This window comes from Scyliorhinus torazame, chromosome 18 (assembly GCF_047496885.1).
Source record: "Scyliorhinus torazame isolate Kashiwa2021f chromosome 18, sScyTor2.1, whole genome shotgun sequence".
Lineage (NCBI taxonomy): Eukaryota > Metazoa > Chordata > Chondrichthyes > Carcharhiniformes > Scyliorhinidae > Scyliorhinus > Scyliorhinus torazame.
The window spans coordinates 66324202-66344505 of NC_092724.1; the positions used below are offsets into that span (position 1 = coordinate 66324202).

Genomic DNA, 20304 nt, shown 5'->3' on the forward strand with positions numbered 1-20304 from the left:
GTCTATAGAATCCTGGAAGACTATGCCAATGCATCCACTATTTCTCTCGCCACTTCCTTAAGTAGGTTATCAAGTCCTTGGAATTTATCAGCCTTCAATCCCGTCAATTTCCTCAACACTATTTCTCTGGTAATGTTGATCTTCAGTTCTTCCCTCTTGCTAAACCCGAGTTCCCCAACATCTCTGTTATCTGATTTGTATCTTCATTTGTGATGACAGAACCCAAGTATGTGTTTAGTTGCTCAGTCACTTCTTTGTCCCCTATTATACATTCCCCTGTTTCTGACTGCAATGGACCTACGTTTGTTTTCACCAATCTTTTTCTCTTCACGTACCGATATAAACTTTTAGTCCGTTTTTATGTTCTCTGCAAGCTTACTTTCGTACTCCATTTTCCCTTTCTTAATCAGTCTCTTGGCCCTTGCTGAATTCTAAACTGTTCCCAATACTCAAACTTGTTTTTCTTGGCCAAATTCCTTGTTTCGGATACTATCTCCAATTTCCCTTGTAAGCTATGTATTGGCCACCTTTCCCATTTTGGATTTGTGCCAGACAAAAATAAACAATTGTTGAAGTTCCCCCATGTGCTCCATAATGTTTGCCATTACCTATCCACTGTCATCCCTTTAAGCAAATTCCCCAATTGATCAAAGCCAACTCGCGCTACATAGCATCGTAGTTTCCTTTACTAAGATTCAGGAACCTAGTCTCAGAATCAACTACTTCACTCTCCATCCTGATGAAAAATTCTACCTTATTATGGTCGCTCATCCCCAAGGGGTCTAGCACAACTAGATTGCCAATGATTCCGTTCTCATTACACAATTCCAATCTAGGAAGGCCTGTTCTTTGGATTGCTCACTGGATTGGTCCAGAAAACCATCCCGTATTCACTCCAGGAATTCCTCTACGGTATTGTGGCTAATTTGATTTTGCCCAATCTTTATGCAGATTAAAATCACCCATAATTACAGATGTTCCTTTATTGCATGTGTCTCTAATTTCCTGTTTAATGCCATTCCCAGCATCACCACTGCAGTTTGGGAGTCCATATTCGATGCCCACTAATGTTTTTTGCCACTTGGTGTTTCTCTACTCTACCCATACAGATTCCACATTGTCGGAGCTAATACCTTCCTCACTATTGCGCTAATTTCCTCTTTAACCAGCACTGCCGCTCCACCACCTTGTCCTTTTTGTCTGTCCTTCCTGAATACTGAATACCTCTGGACATTCAGTTCCCATTCCTGGTCACCCTGCAGCCATGTCTCCATAATCCCGATTATATCATACCTGTTTACATCTATTTGCGTGATCAGTTCATCCACTTTATTGTGAATTCTCCGCACGTTACGACACAAAGCCTTTACGCTTGCCTTTTTAACATTACTTGTCTTGCTCCCAATATTTTTCACGGCCCTGTTTGAATCCGGCCCTTAGTTTCTCTGCCTATCACTTTTCTTTTTCCCTTTCAGTCTTTCATTTTTGTCCTTGTTTCCCCCTCCTCTGACTCTTTGCATAGGTTCCCATCCCCCTGCCATATTCGTTTAAACCCTCCCCAACCACTAGTAAATACTCCCCCTAGGACATCAGTTGCAGCCCTACAAAGGTGTAACCCATCCAGTTTGTATTGGTCCCACCTCCCCTAAAACTGGTCCCAATGCCCCAGGAATCTGAAACTCCCTCATACCATGGGGCGGCATGGTAGCACGGTGGTTAGCACAGTTGCTTCACCGCTTCAGGGTCCCAGATTCCATTCCTGGCTTGGGTCAATGTCTGTGCGGAGTCTGCACATTCTCCCCGTGTGTGCGTAGGTTTACTCCGGGTACTCCGGTTTCCCCCCCACAATCCAAAAATGTACAGGTTAGGTGGATTGGCCATGATAAATTGCCCTTAGTGTCCTAAATTGCCCTTAGTGTTGGGTGGGGTTACTGGGTTATGGGGATAGGGTGGAGGTGTTGACCTTGGGTGGGGTGCTCTTTCCAAGAGCCGGTGCAGACGTGATGGGTGGAATTCTCTGCCCCGCTGCGCCACATTTCTGCTCCGACCGGCCAGCGGGATTCTCCGTTACGCCGGCCGGTCAATGGGGTTTCCGATTGTGGGGCAGCCCCAAGCCGCCGGGAAACCCCCGGGCGCCGGCATAACGGAGAATAGCGGCGGCGGAAAACCCCGGCCGATTGGCCTCCTTCTGCACTGTAAATTCGATGATTTCTTTGTCCACGTATTCACCCGAGATATCCTGCTATTTCTACTTTGACTAGCACGTGACATTTAGTAATCCTGAGATCACTACCTTTGAGTTCCGACTTCTCAACTTTCTTCCTAACTCCCCATATTCTGCTTTTAGGACCTCGTCCCTTTTTTTACCAATGTCATTGATACCGATGTGCACCGCGATCACTGGCTATTCACCCTCCCCCTCCAGAATGTCCTGCAACTGCTCCAAGACATCCTTGGCCCTACCACCAGGGAGGCAACATACCACCCTGGAGTCTTGTTTGCGGCCACAGAAACGCCTATATAGTCTCCTTATTACAAGTGAGTCCCCTGTAACTATTGCATTCCCACACTGCCCCTCCCCTCTGCAGCAGAACCAACCATGATGCAACGAATTTGGCTGTTGCTGCTTTCCCCTTAGGTCATTTCCCTCAACAGTATCCAAAGCAGTATGTCTGTTTTGCAGGTGAATGGCCATGGGAGATTTCTGCACTGCCTGCCTCGATCTCTTGCCTGGTGATCACCTATTCCCTTCCTGCCTGTGGAGTCTGAGCCTGGGTTGTGACCACCTCTCTATATGTGCTATCCACGACACTCTCCGCCTCGTGGATACTCCACAGTGCCCCCAGTCGCCGCTCCAGCTCCGAAACCCGGGCTTCCAGGAGCTGCAGCTGGAGACACTTCCTGCACACATGCTGGTCCCAGACACTAGAAATGTTCCTGGCTTCCCATATGGAGGAAGAGGAGAAAACCAAAGCTTCGAGCTCTCCTGCCATGACTTACCCCTTTGAATTAAACCTTTGGATGGTGCTTGATATTAAATTAAATATAATTCTCTATGGCCCTTATTTCATTGACCTTGTTGCTACCAATTATATAGCCCTTAGTTTATAAACCACAAAATGTATTTTCAACTACAAGTGATAAAAATTGTAAAAACTTACCGATCTTGCCCACTACTTACCAATCAGTTCCCTCTGTTATAGCCTCAGCTGCAGCAGTGCAAGAACATGTTCTGAAGATTTAAAAGTTACAAAGCAAGGAGAAAGAGCATCTCTTCCCACTCTTGCACCAAATTCCCACTCTTTTACAAATTCCCAAGTTTAAATCTTACTCTGGCTGAGATGGTCTGAGATTGGTCTAGATAGGACACGTGATCGGTGCAGGCTTGGAGGGCCGAAGGGCCTGTTTCGGTGCTGTTCTTTGTATGACTCGCACACCAATTAAAATTCAAAATTAAGTAATCAACACCTCTTGACTCCTAATCGGGATTCAAGTGATGGACAGTTAACTGCCACTCTGCTATCTGGGTGGGGCAGCTCCTTATTAACCTTCTTAAACTAATAAAACAGGAAATGGAGAAAGACTTGCCAGTTCAATTCCCGCTCTGTTTCAAATTCCCATGTTTGGGGCAGCACGGTAGCATTGTGGATAGCACAATTGCTTCACAGCTCAAAGGTCCCAGGTTCGATTCCGGCTTGGGTCACTGTCTGTGCGGAGTCTGCACGTTCTCCCCGTGTGTGCGTGGGTTTCCTCCGGGTGCTCCGGTTTCCTCCCACAGTCCAAAGATGTGCAGGTTAGATGGATCGGCCATGCTAAATTGCCCTTCGTGTCCAAAATTGCCCTTAGTGTTGGGTGGGGTTGCTGGGTTGTGGGGATAGGGTGGAGGTGTTGACCTTGGGTGGGGTGCTCTTTCCGAGAGCCGGTGCAGACTCGATGGGCCGAATGGCCTCCTTCTGCTCTGTAAATTCTATGATAAACTCAATCTGGCTGTGCCTCACTCAGATGTGGCCTCTCCCACTGCTCGTGTGCAAAACTCAGAGTGCGCTTTGAAGCCCTTTTCTTAAATAGAGAGGGGATGGTCTGAGATGACTCTGACTCAAATACCAGTTAAGCTTCAAAAGTACGTAATCAACACCTCTTGACTCCGAATCAGTCTACAGGTGATGGACAGATAACTGCCACTCAGCTATCTGGGTGGCAATCGATTTAACCTCATCACTGAAAGGATGCAGATCCTTTTTCTTGAGAGGTTTGTTAGGACATGGAAGTCCCCAGAAACTGGTAGAAGTAGAAGTGTTAGTAACTTTTTAGAAAGTGGGGGGGGGAGTGCATACTTATTAGTTTGAGAAGGTATTGTGAGAAGGCAGGAGGGTGGGACTAAGTGAAGAGATGGAGTTGGGTTACTTTTCAGAGAGTCGGCACAGGCCTCTGACCAGAATGGGAATATTGAACGTGCCATACCTTGTGATAGAACAGGATTTGTACATTCATTAATGTGAACCTAACGTTTGCTTCAGTGTAGGTGTGTGTTTGTTGGAGTGTATTAGATGGAAGTATGTTTTCAATGAAGGATGTGCCCTACTGGTCCCACCAGCCTGTAAGAGTGAAACCAAATACCTTGGCCTTCATTTACATCTTCAGTTTATTTTTCCATTAACTTTCTCCCTTTTTCTTTCATTCTTCTGACTGTTTTGGTCACGGAATACAATAGTCTCCATCTTATTTGCTGACTGAATCATTTTTTTAAATGTTACTGCTTGCCAATGAAAATAATTGCTAATGAAATGCAGGTACTCCTTCCCCATTGTGTAATGCTGTTACTCAGTAATAGTATATTTTTCACCGGATAGCTGGCTGCAGTTACTGTCTGGCCATTTTGGGGCGGACTTTAATGAGACCACCCACCCAGCCTGGGAGCGCTCTCTGGAATTGTTTCGATACCCATTAGTAAAAAAGGCTGCTTGCCCTGTGTCACTTTAGCAAGTCTGCTGTTTACAATTCAAAATGAAGCCTATCCAAACCTACACGAAGCCTTATACACACAGTGCAGTGTTTGTAATGATAAATCCCATATCGGGGTAAGCACTTATCTGATACAGATGTTCTCTATTTTAACATGGAGAAACAACTCTCAGGTTGTGAGCATTGCTGGAAAGGTTGCCATTTATTGGCTATCCCTTTTTGCTGAGAAAGTGAGTGGTGAACTGCCCCCCTTTAAGTGCCGCCGTTTGCGAGATGAGGTGCTCTCACAATGCTGCTGGATGGAGAATTCCAGGATTGTTCCTGTGGTAATGAAGGGATTGCTATTGTTTCTCCGTTAGGATCTGACTTAAAGGAGAGTTTGGAAGTGACTGTTGCCTATTTTCTAGGTATGATGTGGAGATGCCAGCGTTGGACTGGGGTGGGCACAGTAAGAAGCCTTCCAACACCAGGTTAAAGTCCAACAGGTTTGTTTCGAATCACTAGCTTTCGGAGCACAGCTCCTGATGAAGGAGCTGCGCTCCAAAAGCAAGTAATTTGAAACAAACCTGTTGGACTTTAACCTGGTGTTGGAAGACTTCTTACTATCTTCTAGGTGATTGTGGGTTTGGCAACTCCTTTTGAGGAAGCCATGATGAGTTGTTAGCAGTGCATCCTGCGGGTAGTATACACTACAGGACATAGTGTGCTGGTTACAGTTGCTCATCTACCAAATTATGGCTTTCTACTCTGCAAGAGCTGCAAGTTGAAATTGACAACTTAAATAATCAAAAAGGATTACAATTATGCTTCAGTGCATAGGAGGGACTAGTCATTGCGGTAGTGAGGAAATGCCTCGGGCCAACTGAGATCTGCTCTCACAGCCAGATAGCAGAAAAGGAAGCATTAAATGATGAGCTAGGGCAGGTAAAACATTTGTATGTTGAATTAATTTGTTTTTAAAAAATCAGCTGTCAGAATTGGCTTTGAGTTGGACTTTTCATATATATAATCTATATATAGCCCCAAATTGTGGCCTGGTCCTGATTGTGGCGAAATGAGGAGAGCAGAGCCAGGTTCGGGAAAGGGAGTTCAGTCTGGTGAGCAAAGGTGTAGGGGGAGTGTGCTGGTGGGTGTGGGGAGAGGTCAGGTTGGGAGGAGCTAGAATTAGCTCATTTAAGGAAACATTAAAAATTAATTTGTCATTTGAGTTGAAGGCAGACCTCAAACGGCATGTCCTCAGCTCATGGTGCCAAAGTGGACATGGGTTTGCCAGATTTGCATCATGTCCGTCTTAGCTTGACAATGGATCCACGCTGCAGCCGGGAGAACAATTTCCCACTTGAGCGGGAAAGGTAAAAGCAGTGGTGTAAGCCTCTGCATTGCTGCTGACCACAAACCCAGAGTGACGTTTTCCAACCCTGCTCCAACCAAATGTTAGGACTGAAAGCAGACCTGCAGTGGGAGTCTCGAATTGCCGAATTGTCAAGTTATCTGGGTTCAGGTAGCAGAAAAGTGGCTGCTCTACAAATTCAATATTGAGTTCATTTGCTAAGTCTGCCTTTACTGGCCACACTCCAACCTGTGTTCATTCCAATCTTAGGTACATTACACAGGAAGGTCACAAACTGGACACTGGGGCTCCACGCCCACCAGCAACAGTTACCAATGCTGTATCTTGGAGATCGGAAGGGATCAAGTATCGAAAAAATGAAGTATTTCTTGATGTTATTGAATCTGTCAATCTATTGGTGAGTTCTTTCTCCATAGACTAGTAGAACTTCATAAGGTACAATACTTCCCGTTTGTCTTGGAGGGACACACCGAGGAAGAGAAAATGCTCAAATCTATTTATCTTAAGCACCACCTCCTCCTCCCAAGTACAATACCCTAAGAGTGTCTTGGAGACCATGGACTCCCATTGGATTGGTCCATGAGTATGCTTGGTTTGCCATTGCTTTCTGCAATATGGCTGATCAGGAAATTCTCCCACTCTTAGACTGTTTGTCATTAGGTATATTGTAAGGATTTTCAGTCTGATAATAAATCTGTTTGGGAATCTTATGAACATGCCTTTTGTGACCATCAAGCCCTGAATTGAAACTTGAAGCCATCTGACCCAGAGGTTGGCATGCTACTCACTGCTCCACAAGACTTAAATACCAGGTGGTGATGTGAGATGCTTCAGCACAAGTGTTTTCATTTGATCTGTGTTTTTATTTAATGGCCCATGTACTCATTTCTGAAATGAGTACATAGACCTGCTTGCAAGCTATTTGGTTGCTTCATTTCAACAGGCCGCTTATTGGTATTTGAAGTTACCTGATGGCTTTTCTTCCCTTTGTCCTGTCTGCTTGGACAAGGAACTGTGTGTGACATGTGGATACCAGTGTTCTGTTAAGCTGTGTGAATGTGTCTGAAAGACTGCGCAGGCCTTGTTTTGTGATTAATAACTTTGCTGTGCCAAAATACTTAAAGAAGCCGCATGCTGAATAGTACGGGGCAGAGCAACTAAATTATAAACATTGGAACATTGGATACCCTGGGGAGGAAGCGGGAGAGGCCAAGATTCATGTTTCAAGCAGTATTCGTGGCAGATATCTGCAGTGGATTAGTGTATTTACTTCTGAATCCTGGGTTTGATTCACCCCATGTTAATTGCATGAAAATACAAGCAATTCGAATCCTGCCCATCATGTCTGCATCGACCCGCCAAAAGAGCACCCCACCTATGCCCCGCCCTATCCCCATAACTCCATGACCCCACCTAACCTGCACATCTTTGGACACTAAGGGACAATTTAGCTTGGGCAATCCAGCTAACGTGCACATTTTGGATTATGGGAGGAAACTGGAACACCTGGAGGAAACCCATGCAGACACAGGGAGAACATGCAAACTCAGCGCAGTCGCCCAAGGCTGGATTTGAATCCCTGGCGCTATGAGACAGCAGTGCTAACCACCGTGTCACCATGCCAGGTCAAATACAAGCGATGGATGTTGGACTTCTGTAGAGGCCAGGATATTCAGGCAGATGTCTGGTGCTTCTGTGTAGTAGTAACTGTCCTTAAAGTGCCAACAAAAGAATTTAAAAGCCCCAATTCCTAATATTGATGCTGCTCACCTTGATGAACATGAAATGAAATGAAAATGAAATGAAAATCGCTTATTGTCACAAGTAGGCTTCATATGAAGTTACTGTGAAACGCCCCTAGTCGCCACATTCCGGCGCCTGTTCAGGGAGGCTGGTACGGGAATTAATAAACATTCATAAAATAAGTGTTTTAAAAATATAATCACAAATTCTAGATTCCTGAATCTTTAATAACTTGGTGTTCTCCTATTCTTGACTGTTAGTAAATTGCTTTATGCACTTGATTTGAAATGGAAATCCATGTGAATCAGTTCCAGAGATGTCATTGTCTTTCTTTCATTCTCTCCAGGTTAGTGCTAATGGAAATGTATTACGTAGTGAAATAGTGGGCTCCATCAAAATGAGAGTATTTCTATCAGGAATGCCAGAGTTGAGACTCGGACTAAATGACAAAGTATTATTTGAGAATACGGGCCGTGAGTATCTTTCCCGTTACAGTATTGTGCCAAGCAATGTAGTAATCGTGTGTCGGGAGATAAAATCTGCTGATGTGTTTCTTTTGTGGAAAGCGGAAATGGCAAAAACTCTGTGTCAATGTCTAATGCACTTGGGAGATTTGGTCCAGAGGTTTGGGAAGTTTCATGCTGACATCTTTAATTCTTTAAATATACAAAGTTTTAGTTAAACAAGTCTACCAACCTGATGAAAACGTGGAGAAATAGGGCTGGAGAAATGGGGCGAAGTGTTTCAGCTGTGGTTCAGTGGTAGCAATCTTGAGTCAGAAGAATGTGGGTTCAGCTCCCAATCTAGGGACTTGACAACTGCCAGAGATGCCATCCCTTAGAGGAAACATTAAACCAATGTCCTGTCCACCCTCTTGAGGAGGTGTAAAGATCCTGCAGCACTGTTGGAAACAATGCAGGAAGTTCTCTCCGGAATCCTGCCAAGTATTAATCTATCAACTAAATAAAAGACGGGGTATTCATTTACCTTGCTGTTTGTGGGATCTTGCTGTACTTCAATTGAGGCAAATGTGATGTTATCCACTTTGGACCTCAAGATGATCCAATAGACTACTTTTGAAATGGTGCAAATTTGGGAACAGTAACGGTCCATGTACTTGGATCATTAAAATGTCGGGAAAAAAATACATAACACAATCAAAAGAAAAAAAATCCAATGGAATACTGGCCTTTATATATGGAAGACTAAAATGCAGGGGGATGGAAGTTACGCTAAGGCTATACAAAGCCCCTAGTTAGACCACACCTGGTGTACTGTTCAGTTCTGCCCACTACACCGTTGGAAGGATACATTGGCCTTTGAGGTACTGCAATGTAGGTTAACAGAATGAAGCCTAATCGCCAAGGATTAAATGAGTTCAAATCCCACCTTGGTAGCTGGGGAATTTAAATTCAATTAATTCATTAAAATCTGGAATAAAGGCTGGTATCAGTAATGGTGAGCATAAAACTGTCAAATTATCGTAAAATCCCAACTAGTTCTAATGTCCTTTAGGGAAGGAAATCTGTCATCCTCTCTGGCCCGCTCTGGCCTCCATGTGACTTCAGACCAACAGCAATGTGGTTGGCTCTAAACTACCCTCTGAAATTGTCCAGCAAGCCACAGAAAGTTGTACTGAAGAAGCTGTTTCATCGCCAGCTTTTCAAATGCAATTAGAGAAGGGCAATAAGTGTTGGTGACCTTACTGGTCACACTCCTAACTGAGGGGAGATTGCACAAACTCAAGAGTATAATAATCATAATCTTTTAGTGTCACAAGTAGGCTTTCCATTAACACTGCAATGAAGTCACTGAAAATGCGCCAGTTGCTGCACTCCAGCGCCTGTTCGGGTACACTGAGGGAGAATTCAGAATTCACCTAACAAACACGTCTTTCGGGACAGTGGGAGGAAACCCACGTAGACTCGGGGAGACTGTGCAGACTCTGCACAGACCGTGACCCAAGCCGGAAATCAGACCTGGGTCCCAGATGCTGTGAAGCAACAGTAGTAACCACTGTGCTACCGTGCCGGCCAGTACATTTGATCCAAGTTTCTGCGATATTAAGGAGAACTGACGGGTGTTTCTGCTGACAGGTTTGATGTAAACGTTTCCAGAATGAAGTTCGGAAATATTTTTTACGTGCAAAGAGTTGTGGAAAACTCTTTCTTTTGAGAGCAGGTGCTAGGGTCAATTAATTTTAAATCTGAGATCTTGATTTTTGTTAACCAAAGTTGTTAAGGATATGGGGAAAAGGAGTTGGGTCACAAATCGAGCTGATTCCATTGAATAGACGAGGCTTAGCGATGTGCTCCCAAATACATAATGTTCAGGTGTTTTGATTCACAATACAAAAGAATTAAAGTAAACTGGAACGATCTGAAACGTGATTCTGTCCCTTAATGTCAGCAAGTGTTTCTATTAATCTCGGAAAGACGGTGGTGGTGGCGGGGACTGTGTCCCAAGCGCAAACTAAAAACAAGATAAAAGTAGCTGAGTGCAGGCACATGCAAATCCCATGTATCTCTCTCTACCGCCACAAGGTTCAAACCCGAATACTGATCAAAGAGCCAATACACCAGTTAGTTCAAAGTCAATTCTATTTATTTACACACACAGTAAGATCTACTCTTGCACAACAGTACTACAAACTAAACTATCTCTAACGCTAACACTTAACTTCGGGTGCCCACTTAGTCAGAGGAACAATGGCCGTTGTTCGGATCTGAGGCTGTCTGGTTCGAAGATATACAGGAGAACAGCTAAGGTCGTCCGTCTGGTAGCGAGCGTTGACCTTGAACTGACTTGCTTCTGATGATGCTGGTGGATGGGTCTCTCCGCTTTGAGAGCCAGGTCCAAGAGTGCAAATTTCTCGTAGGGGTTCCTTCTTATACTTGAGGGGCTTTGCGCGCTTTTAGGCGGGCCTTAAACTTGGTCCCAATTAATTGGGCCGCTTCTCGATCACTTATCGATCTTGACCAATAAAGGGGTGGGTGCCCTGATGGCTGGGCGTGTCTTAGGTGGCCGTTGGCCTTGCTTTGTTTGTGCTTTTCGGTTGGGGAACTGGCGCCGGGATGTCTGCAATAGTATCGGTGACCTGAGTGTCATTCCTTTGTTTCCCGGAGATGGGTCATCAATATGCTAATTGACCCATAGTTTCAATTCCGTCCTGGAGCTGTTCCCCAAATATACATTCAGGCTCTGTGCCTGCTTGTTTTCTAGCATTGCCCACAGTTCCCTATATTCTTTTCGAGCGCCCATTTTGTATTCTGGAAGTGGCCATCCCAGATGGCTACAACAGTGAACCAAGCCGGGAATCGAACCCGGGTCCCTGGTGCTGTGAAGCAAAAGTGCTAACCACTGTGCTACCGGCTGCCCATAAGGTTATGGCTAATTACTATCCATGTTAGCAACCTGATGAACCCTTTTTTTTCCCCTTTCCAGGGTTGTGATATCCTCCTTAAACTGAGGTGCTCAGAATTATAGAACATGTTGCAGCTGAAGCCTAACCAGAGATTTGCAATAGTTTAATACTATGTCCCTGTTTCTGTATTCCGTGCCCCTGATAATGAAGCTAAATATCCCAAGTGCTTTTTTGACTGTCTTTTCAATTATACCCGGTCTTCTCCAAAGATGTGAATATGCACTTCAAGGCCCTTTGTTCTTGTACTGGTTCAGTCAGAGGGGGTGCTGATTTTGCTCAGTTTGGACAGCTCATTTGTGATGGGTTTGATTCCTGTTCCAGCTGAAATTATTCATGAAGGCCCTGCCTTCTTAACCATGCTCCTCACCTGAGGTGGTAGTGATCCTCGGGTTAAATCGCCAACAGTCAGCTCTTCCCCTCAAAGGAGAAAGCAGTCATCTGGGACTATGGCGATTTTACTTTTACTGGTTCATAATAGCACCATTTAGACTATACTGCCTCTCCATGTTATTTCTCCCAAAATGCCTCACCTACCCACATTAAATTTAATCTATTATTTTTTGCCCATCTTATTCGTCCCTCTTTCCACCTGAAGTATAGAAGATATAGGAACAGGAGTTGTCCATATGGCCTATTGAGCCTGAGAGCACTCACGGCCCATTGAGGTAGAGAACCAAAGATTCACAACCCTTTTGAAGAAGAAATTTCTTCTTATCTCAGTCCTAAATGATCGGCCCCCTTAACCTGAGACTGTGGCCTGAGTTTTAAATTTCTCAGTCAGTAGAAACAACCATTCAGTGTTTGCCCTGTCAAGCCCCTTCATATCTGCTCCTATCTTGCCTTGCAATATGTGCGAATGTAGTAAATACTATCATCCAGAGACTTCAGAATTATCCTCCTGTTCCCAGGCTATTTATATCAAATGAGAACAGCATTGGCTCCAGCACAGACCGAATTCGGCCCTGGAGAATCTAACTGCAAAGTACTCTCTAGTTTTTTTGTCCTGTTCCTTGTACCAAAACACACCAATGTTACCAGTTTCCCTTTAATACCATTTGCTTCTATTGTCTGAATAATAACCAGTTGTGTTGGTTGGGGGTTAAATATTTGTTCGCACACTGGTGAGAACTCCCCTACTGGAGCTGTGCGAATGTTTTAGTTGCCCAACTCGTCACTGCTGCTGCTGTCAAGAGAACACAAATAACTTTGACAAAATAAACCAGATTACTCCCATCGAAATGCCAAATGTCATTTTTTTATAAAACCAATTAATTTCCAGATGATGTATTGGCCAACAGAGATCTGTTGCCCACAAACCACCAGCTGCCTTGTTTGTGCCAGCAGTTCTCGGGCATCCTGTAGTTAGGAAGTAAATTGACCACGCCAAACCATTAGGACGATTACTGCCGATTCTGTTCCTTCTAATTTCACTGGATTAAAGCAGCTGTTTGTTGAACCAAAGAAGATCTCTCATGAAAACACTGCTGTTAGTAAATAGTTGTGTTTTCTGCAAGACCCATATCCCTTGATCCCTTTAACCCCAAGAGCTACATCTAATTCCTTCTTGAAATTACACAACGTTTTGGCCCAACTACTTTCTGTGGTAGTCAATTCCATAGATTCACCACTCTCTGGGTGAAGGAATTTCCCTTCGCCTCAGTCCTAAAAGATTTACCCCTTATCCTCAAACTATGACCCCTAGTTCTAGATTCCCCCACCGCCAGGAACATTCTTTCTGAAGCTACCATGTCTAATACCGTTAAAATTTTATGACATTTATTTGTGTAGGGGTACTGGGAGGTTTGTTGGTACAGTATGTTATAAGTTAATCTAAGAGGAAGGGGCACTGTACATATTTATGTGGCTGACGGGAGGACAGTGTGTCTGAATTCAGTTTTACAAAAGTAGTGTCCCAGCTCACAGGTTGTGCGGATTCGCGGGCTGATATCACAGCATGCCACCACTTTCAGGAGGGAAGGGGGAGAGAAGATTTGGGGGGGAGGGGCGGGGGGGGCGGCGTGAACAATTTTCTTAGCAAAAAGTTAAATTAATTTTGTCTTGGTGCTGTTTCTTTCCCTCCAATCAAAAGAAAGAACTAAGTTGCACTAATGTAGCATCATGAACATCCTCAGGATCACAGCTGACAACGATGTACTCTGAGCCGTTGCTTTGTAGTCATATTTTTATGATATCTTTAATTGATTTGATTGATTGATTTATTGTCACATGGGCCGAAGTACAGTGAAAAGTATTTTTCTGCGGCCAAGGAAACGTACACAGTTCATACATAGTAGCCAAAAAGAATAATCAGCAAAATACGTTGACAAATGGTACGTCGACAAATATTGATTGGTTACTGTGCGGAACAAGGGCCAAACAAAGCAAATGCATGAGCAAGTGCAACATAAGGCTTGGTTGGGTTTACTGGGTTATGGGGATAGGGTGGCGGTGTTGGCCTTGGGTAGGGTGCTCTTTCCAAGAGCAGGTGCAGACTCGATGGGCCGAATGGCCTCCTTCTGCACTGTAAATTCTATGATAGGGCGTCGTGAATAGTGTTCCGTCATGGAACAGATCAGCCAAGGTAGGGTCTTTGATGAGTCTAGTAGCTGTGGGGAAGAAGCTGTTCCTATGTCTGGATGTGCGGCTCTTCAGATTTCTGTGTCTCCTGCCTGATGGAAGGGTCTGGAAGAAGGAAAAGCCTGGGTGGATGGGGTCTCTGACAATGCTGTCTGCCTTTGACTCGCTGATAATGCACTAATGTTGTTTGAAAGTTAGTCTGATGCTTGCTAGAAGTAAAAATCTATAAGTTGCATCAAAGGGATTGCTCAGAAATATTCCTGTCTTCATATATCTTGGGTGGCATAGTGGTTAGCCTGTTGCCTCACAGCGCCAGGGACCCAGGTTCAATTCCGACCTTGGGTGACTGTGTGGAGTTTGTACATTCTTTCTGTGTCTGCATGGTTTCCTCCCACAGTCCAAAGAAGTGCAGGTTGGGGGATTGGCCATGCTACATTGCCCCTGCTACATTGCCCCTTAGTTTGTAGGTTAGTGAGGTTACCGGGATCGGGTGGTGGAGTGGGCCTATATAGGGTGCTCCTTCAGAGAATTGGTGCAGACTCGATGGGCCAAATGGCCTCCTGCACTGTGGGAATTCTATGGTTCAGTTAGGTGGGGTTAAGGGGATAGGGTTTACGGGTTAGGGTGGGGGAGTGGGCCCATGTAGGGTGCTCTTTCAGAAGGTCGGTGCAGACCCGATGGGCCAAATGGCCTACACGGTCGGAATTCTATGGATCTGTGTACTTCACAAGAAGAATTGTTCCATTCGGCGAATACTTATTGCTAAGCTGCTCAGCCGAGGAGTGGTTCACATCTGGCAGAAAGTGTTGCACTGCGATAGCACACACTTAGCCTGCCTGGTCAGAGGTAGCAACCCCAAAGTCAGATTGAAAATGTTGATGCACTTTCAAGTGATGGTTGCAAACGAGACTCTTTTTAAAAAAAAAAAAAAAAAATAATTTTTATGAAAGGTTTTCATAAAATATCAATAACAAAATGAAAAAGGAACCCAACAGGGTTAAGTACAGAACACAGTCCAGAAAAACAACCCTCCATACCCCCCTCCCCCCTGTACATAAATAATAAATTAACCCCCCAAAAACCGACTCATCCATGTCCCGGTCATGTGTGCCCTGTGCAGCACCTTAAACTGTATGAGGCTGAGCCTCGCGCACCATGAGGAAGAGTTCACCCTCCCCAGGGCATCTGCCCACGTCCCTTCCTCCATTTCCTCTCCCAACTCCTCCTCCCATTTACCTCCACCACCGAGGCCTCCTGGTAAGTTTCCGAAATCCCCCCCCCCCCCCCCCCCCCCCAAAGCCCCCCGAGAGCACCCTGTCCTGTACTGTGTACTGTGTGTGGCCGTAGCCGCGGGAATTCCGCTACCTGCCATCTGGCAAACGCCCTTACCTGTAAGTACCTGAAGGTACTTTCGTATCCCTGCCCTGTGCCAGCCCGCAAACCCTCCAGCTGTTCTTCCTGGGGCGAACCGGTGGTTGCCCCGTAATGGGGTTCCTGCCGAGGCCCCCAAATTTTGAGGGCAGCCACCACCACTGAGCTCGTGGTATACCTCCTTGGAGGGAGCGGCAACGACGCCGTTGCCAGCGCCCCAAACTCGTATCCACTCAAGACGCCGTCTCCAGCCTCTTCCATGCAGCCCCCTCCCCCTCCATCACCCACTTGCGCACCATCGTCGCATTGGTGGCCCAGTAGTACCCACAGAGGTTGGGCAGCGCCAGCCCCCCTCCCAATCTCCACTCCGCGCCAGGAATGCCCTTCTCACCTTCGGAGTCCCTCGCTCACACACAAACCCCATTATACTCCTGTTAACCCGCCTGAAAAAAGCGTCCAGGATAAACACGGGGAGGCACTGGAACAGGAACAAAAACCTTGGGAGCGCCGTCATTTTGATTGACTGCACCCTACCCGCCAAGGACAGCGGCAACGCGTCCCACCTCTTGAACTCCTCCTCCATTTGCTCCACCAGCCTTGTAAAATTAAGCCTATGCAGGGCCCCCCAGCTCCTAGACTCCCAGATACCTGAAGCTCCTCTCCGCCTTTTTTAGTGGGAGCTCGCCAATCCCCCTCTCCTGGTCCCCTGGATGAACTACGAACAGCTCGCTCATCCCCATGTTGAGCTTGTACCCCGAAAAGTCCCCGAATTCCCTAAGAATCCTCATTACCTCCGGCATTCCTCCCACCGGGTCCACCACATACAGCAGCAGGTCGTCCGCATAAAGTAACACCCTGTGCTCCTCCCCACCACGCACCAACCCTCTCCAGTTCCTTGACTCCCTCAGTGCCATAGCCAGGGGTTCAATCGCCAATTCGAAGAGCAGGGGGGATAAGGGACACCCCTGTCTCGTCCCTCGGTGCAACTGCAAGCACTCGGACCTCCTCCTGTTTGTGGCCACACTCGCCATCGGGACCTCATACCAACAGCCTAACCCACCTGACAAACCCCTCCCCAAACCCGAACCTCTTCAGCACCTCCCACAGGTACCCCCACTCTATCCTATCGAAGGCTTTCTCAGCGTCCATCGCCACCGTTATCTCCACCTCCCCCCTCCCTCGCCGGCATCATGATAACGTTCAAAAGCCTCCGCACATTCGCGTTCAACTGCCTCCCTTTCACAAACCCTGTCTAGTCTTTGTGGATGTTCTGCGGCACACAATCCTCAATCCTTGTGGCTCAGACCTTCGCCAGCATCTTGGCATCTACATTTAGCAACAAAATCAGCCTGTAAGACCCACACTGCAGGGGATCCTTGTCCCGCTTCAGGATCAAGGAGATCAGTGCCCGGGACATTGTCGGGGGCAAAGCCCCCCCCCCCCCCCCCCCTCCCCCCCCCCCCCCCCGGTGCCTCATTGAAGGTCCTAACTAACAGCGGGCCCAACAGGTCCATATATTGTTTATAGAACTCGACCGGGAAACCGTCCGGCCCCGGTGCCTTCCCCGCCTGCATGCTTCCTATCCCTTTGATCAGCTCCTCCAGCCCAATCGGGGCCCCCAATCCCGCCACCAGTCCCTCTTCCACCTTTGGAAACCTCAATTGGTCCAGGAAGCGGCCCATCCCTCCCTCCCTCCCGTGGGGGCTCGGATCGGTACAATTCCTCGTCGAAGTCCCTGAAGACCCCATTGATGCCAGCCCCACTCCGCACCACACTCCCTTCCCTGTCCTTAACTCCCCCGATCTCCCTAGCTGCGTCCCGCTTCCGAAGCTGATGCGCCAGCATCCGGCTTGCCTTTTCCCCATACTCGTAAATCGCCCCCTGGGCCTTCCTCCACTGCACCTCTGCCTTCCTGGTGGTCACCAGGTCGAATTCGGCCTGGAGGTTACGCCTCTTCCTCAACAATCCTTCCTCGGGCTCCTCCGCATACCTCCTGTCTACCCTCACCATCTCCCCCTGCTCCCTCCGCTCCTTGTGGGCCCTAATGGAGATCCGCTCTCCCCTCACCACCGCCTTCAGTGCCTCCCATACCATCCCCACTCGGACCTCCCCGTTGTCGTTGGTCTCCAGGTACACCTCTATACTTCCTCGGACCCGCTCGCTCACCACCTCGTCCGCCAACAGCCCCACCTCCAAGCGCCACAGTGGGTGCTGGTCCCTCTCCTCCCCCATCTCCAAGTCCACCCAATGCAGGGCATGGTCCGAAATGGCTATTGCCGAATGCTCAGTATCCTCTACTCTCGCTATCAGCGCCCTACTCAAAATGAAAAAGTCAATTTGGGAATAAGCCTTATGGACATGTGAAAAGAATGAAAATTCCCCAGCCCCTGGCCTTGCAAATCTCCAAGGGCCCACCTCTCCCATCTGGTCCATAAACCCCCTCAGCACTCTAGCCGCCGCTGGATTCCTACCCGTCCTAGACCTGGAGCGATCCAGTGCCGGATCCAACACCGTGTTAAAGTCTCCCCCCATTATCAGGCCCCCCACTTCCAAGTCTGGGATCCGACCCAACATACGCCGCATTAAACCCGCTTCGTCCTAGTTCGGGGCATACACATTGACCAGTACCACCCTCTCTCCCTGCAACTTACCACTCACCATTATGTACCTGCCGCCATTATCTGCCACAATGCTCGACGCCTCAAACGACACCACCTTTCCCACCAAGATCGCCACCCCTCGATTTTTAGAATCCAGCCCTGAGTGAAACACCTGACCTACCCACCCTTTCCTCAATCTTGCCTGGTCTGCCACCTTCAGGTGGTCTCCTGAAGCATAGCCACATCCGCCTTGAGCCCCTTCAGGTGTGCGAACACACGGGCCCGCTTAACCGGCCCATTCAGTCCCCTTACATTCCAGGTTATCAGCCGGATCAGGGGGCTACCCGCCCTGATTTACTCCCCCCAATGCACTTCCGCAAGTCAGCTGACTCCTGCTGACCCCGGCCACTCCCGCCTCTCCTTCGACTCCTCCCATTGTGTGGCACACCCTCCTTTCCCGTCCCCATCAATAGGCTCTCCCCCTCCCCCTTCCGTTTTAAGCGTGGGAAACAACCCTCTCTACCCTGCCCCGGCCTCGCCCCCTCCAGTCTTCAGCGCGGGAAAAAGCCCGCGCTTTCCACCTAGCACCCCGCCACCTTTTACAGGCCCGGTCCCCTCACCCCTGACTCGGGCCTCCCCCTCCCCCGCGGGGCCCCTTCTCACCTCCAAGAGCCCCCCCGACCAACCCAACCAAAACAGTGCCCAACCCGCCCCAGCCACCCTCACCAACCCAAAAGAGAAAAAACACAAAGAAAAAGAAACCCGGAGCAATACAAAGGACCCCCCTCAAAACAAAAATAAATATAGCATATCAATCGCCCGTCCCGACCCTCAATCTGTGTCCAACTTCTCGGCCTGAACAAAGGCCCACGCCTCCTCCGGAGACTCAAAGTAATGGTGCCGGTCCTTGTAGGTAACCCACAGTCTCGCCGGCTGCAACATGCCAAACTTCACCCCCTTCCTGTGCAGCACCGCCTTTGCTCGATTGTACCCGGCCCCCCTCTTCGCCACCTCCGCACTCCACTCCTGATATATCCGAACCTCCGCGTTCTCCCACCTGCTGCTTCTCTCCTTCTTGGCCCACCTGAGCACACACTCCCGATCGACGAACCGATGGAACCTCACCAGCACCGCCCGCGGAGGCTCGTTAGCCTTGGGCCTCCTCGCCAGCACTCCATGGGCCCCTTTCAGCTCCAGGGGCCCCTTGGAAGGACCCCGCTCCCATCAGCGAGTTCAACATGGTGACCACATAGGCCCTCACGTCCGGCCCCTCCGGGAGGCCCAGAATCCGCAGATTCTTCTGCTTCGACCGATTCTCCATCTCCTTGAACTGCTCCTGCCATTTCTTGTGGAGCGCCTCGTGCGCCTCCACCTTTACCGCCAGGTGTAAGATCCCGTCCTCATTGTCAGAGATCTTTTGTCGAGCCTCGCGGATCGCCACTCCCTGGGCCGTCTGTGTCTCCAGCAGTTTATCAATAGACGCCTTCATCGGCTCTAGCAGGTCCGTTTTAATCTCTCTGAAGCAGCGCTGGATACCCTCCTGATGCTCTTCCGCGCACTGCATCCACGCTGCCTGGTCTCCGCCCGCCGCCATTTTGTCCTTCTTCCCTTGCACCTTCTTCGGGTCCACCACCACCTTTTTTGTCGCCCCGCTCCTAGTTGAAGCCATATACTGACGGGGAGCTGTTGTAGACTCGTTCCCACACCGGCAAACGTCAAAAAAGTGCCGTTGTGGGCGCTGAAAAGAGCCCAAAAGTCAGTTTTTGCAGGAGCCGCCGAATGTGTGACTTAGCTCCGTATAGCCGCAACCGGAAGTCTCGAACCAGACTCCAGGGACACCGAAATGGCATTACTTAATGGTTGATGCACACCCGTCTTTAGCTGAGAAATGAGGCAGAAGCTCACTTCGTTTTTCTTTTAATTTATTTGTTCATGGGATGCATGTGGCTGGCTTGACCAGCACTTATTGTCTACGAGAAGGTGGTGGTGAGCTGCCATCTTGAACCGTGGCAGTCCATGTGTGTTGTCAGAACACCCATCGTGCTTTGAGGAAAGAAATCCATTTTCCAGGAATGACATGGGAGGAGCTGGGTTTTATGCAAATATTACATGGAATCAGGTCACGAACAAATCACACATTTTGAAATAAAGTTCCTGCTGCAAACAATTGCACAGGTCAGAAAGGAGATGGGCGCTGAAATTAATGAAACTATAATTGATATTTTGCTAAATTCACCAGTGATTCCTGATAATTAGATACTGTCAGGTGACATTCG

General features: G+C 47.8%; 1 protein-coding gene across 1 annotated transcript in view; it reads left to right on the plus strand.

The window, feature by feature from the left end:
* Positions 1-20304, plus strand: part of LOC140395269 (AP-1 complex subunit mu-1) — a 185928-nt gene that overhangs the window by 53013 nt on the left and 112611 nt on the right. The window contains exons 5-6 of the mRNA XM_072482834.1: positions 6563-6710; positions 8403-8529. Coding sequence (XP_072338935.1) covers positions 6563-6710; positions 8403-8529 — 275 coding nt within the window. The remainder of the gene's footprint in view (positions 1-6562; positions 6711-8402; positions 8530-20304) is intronic.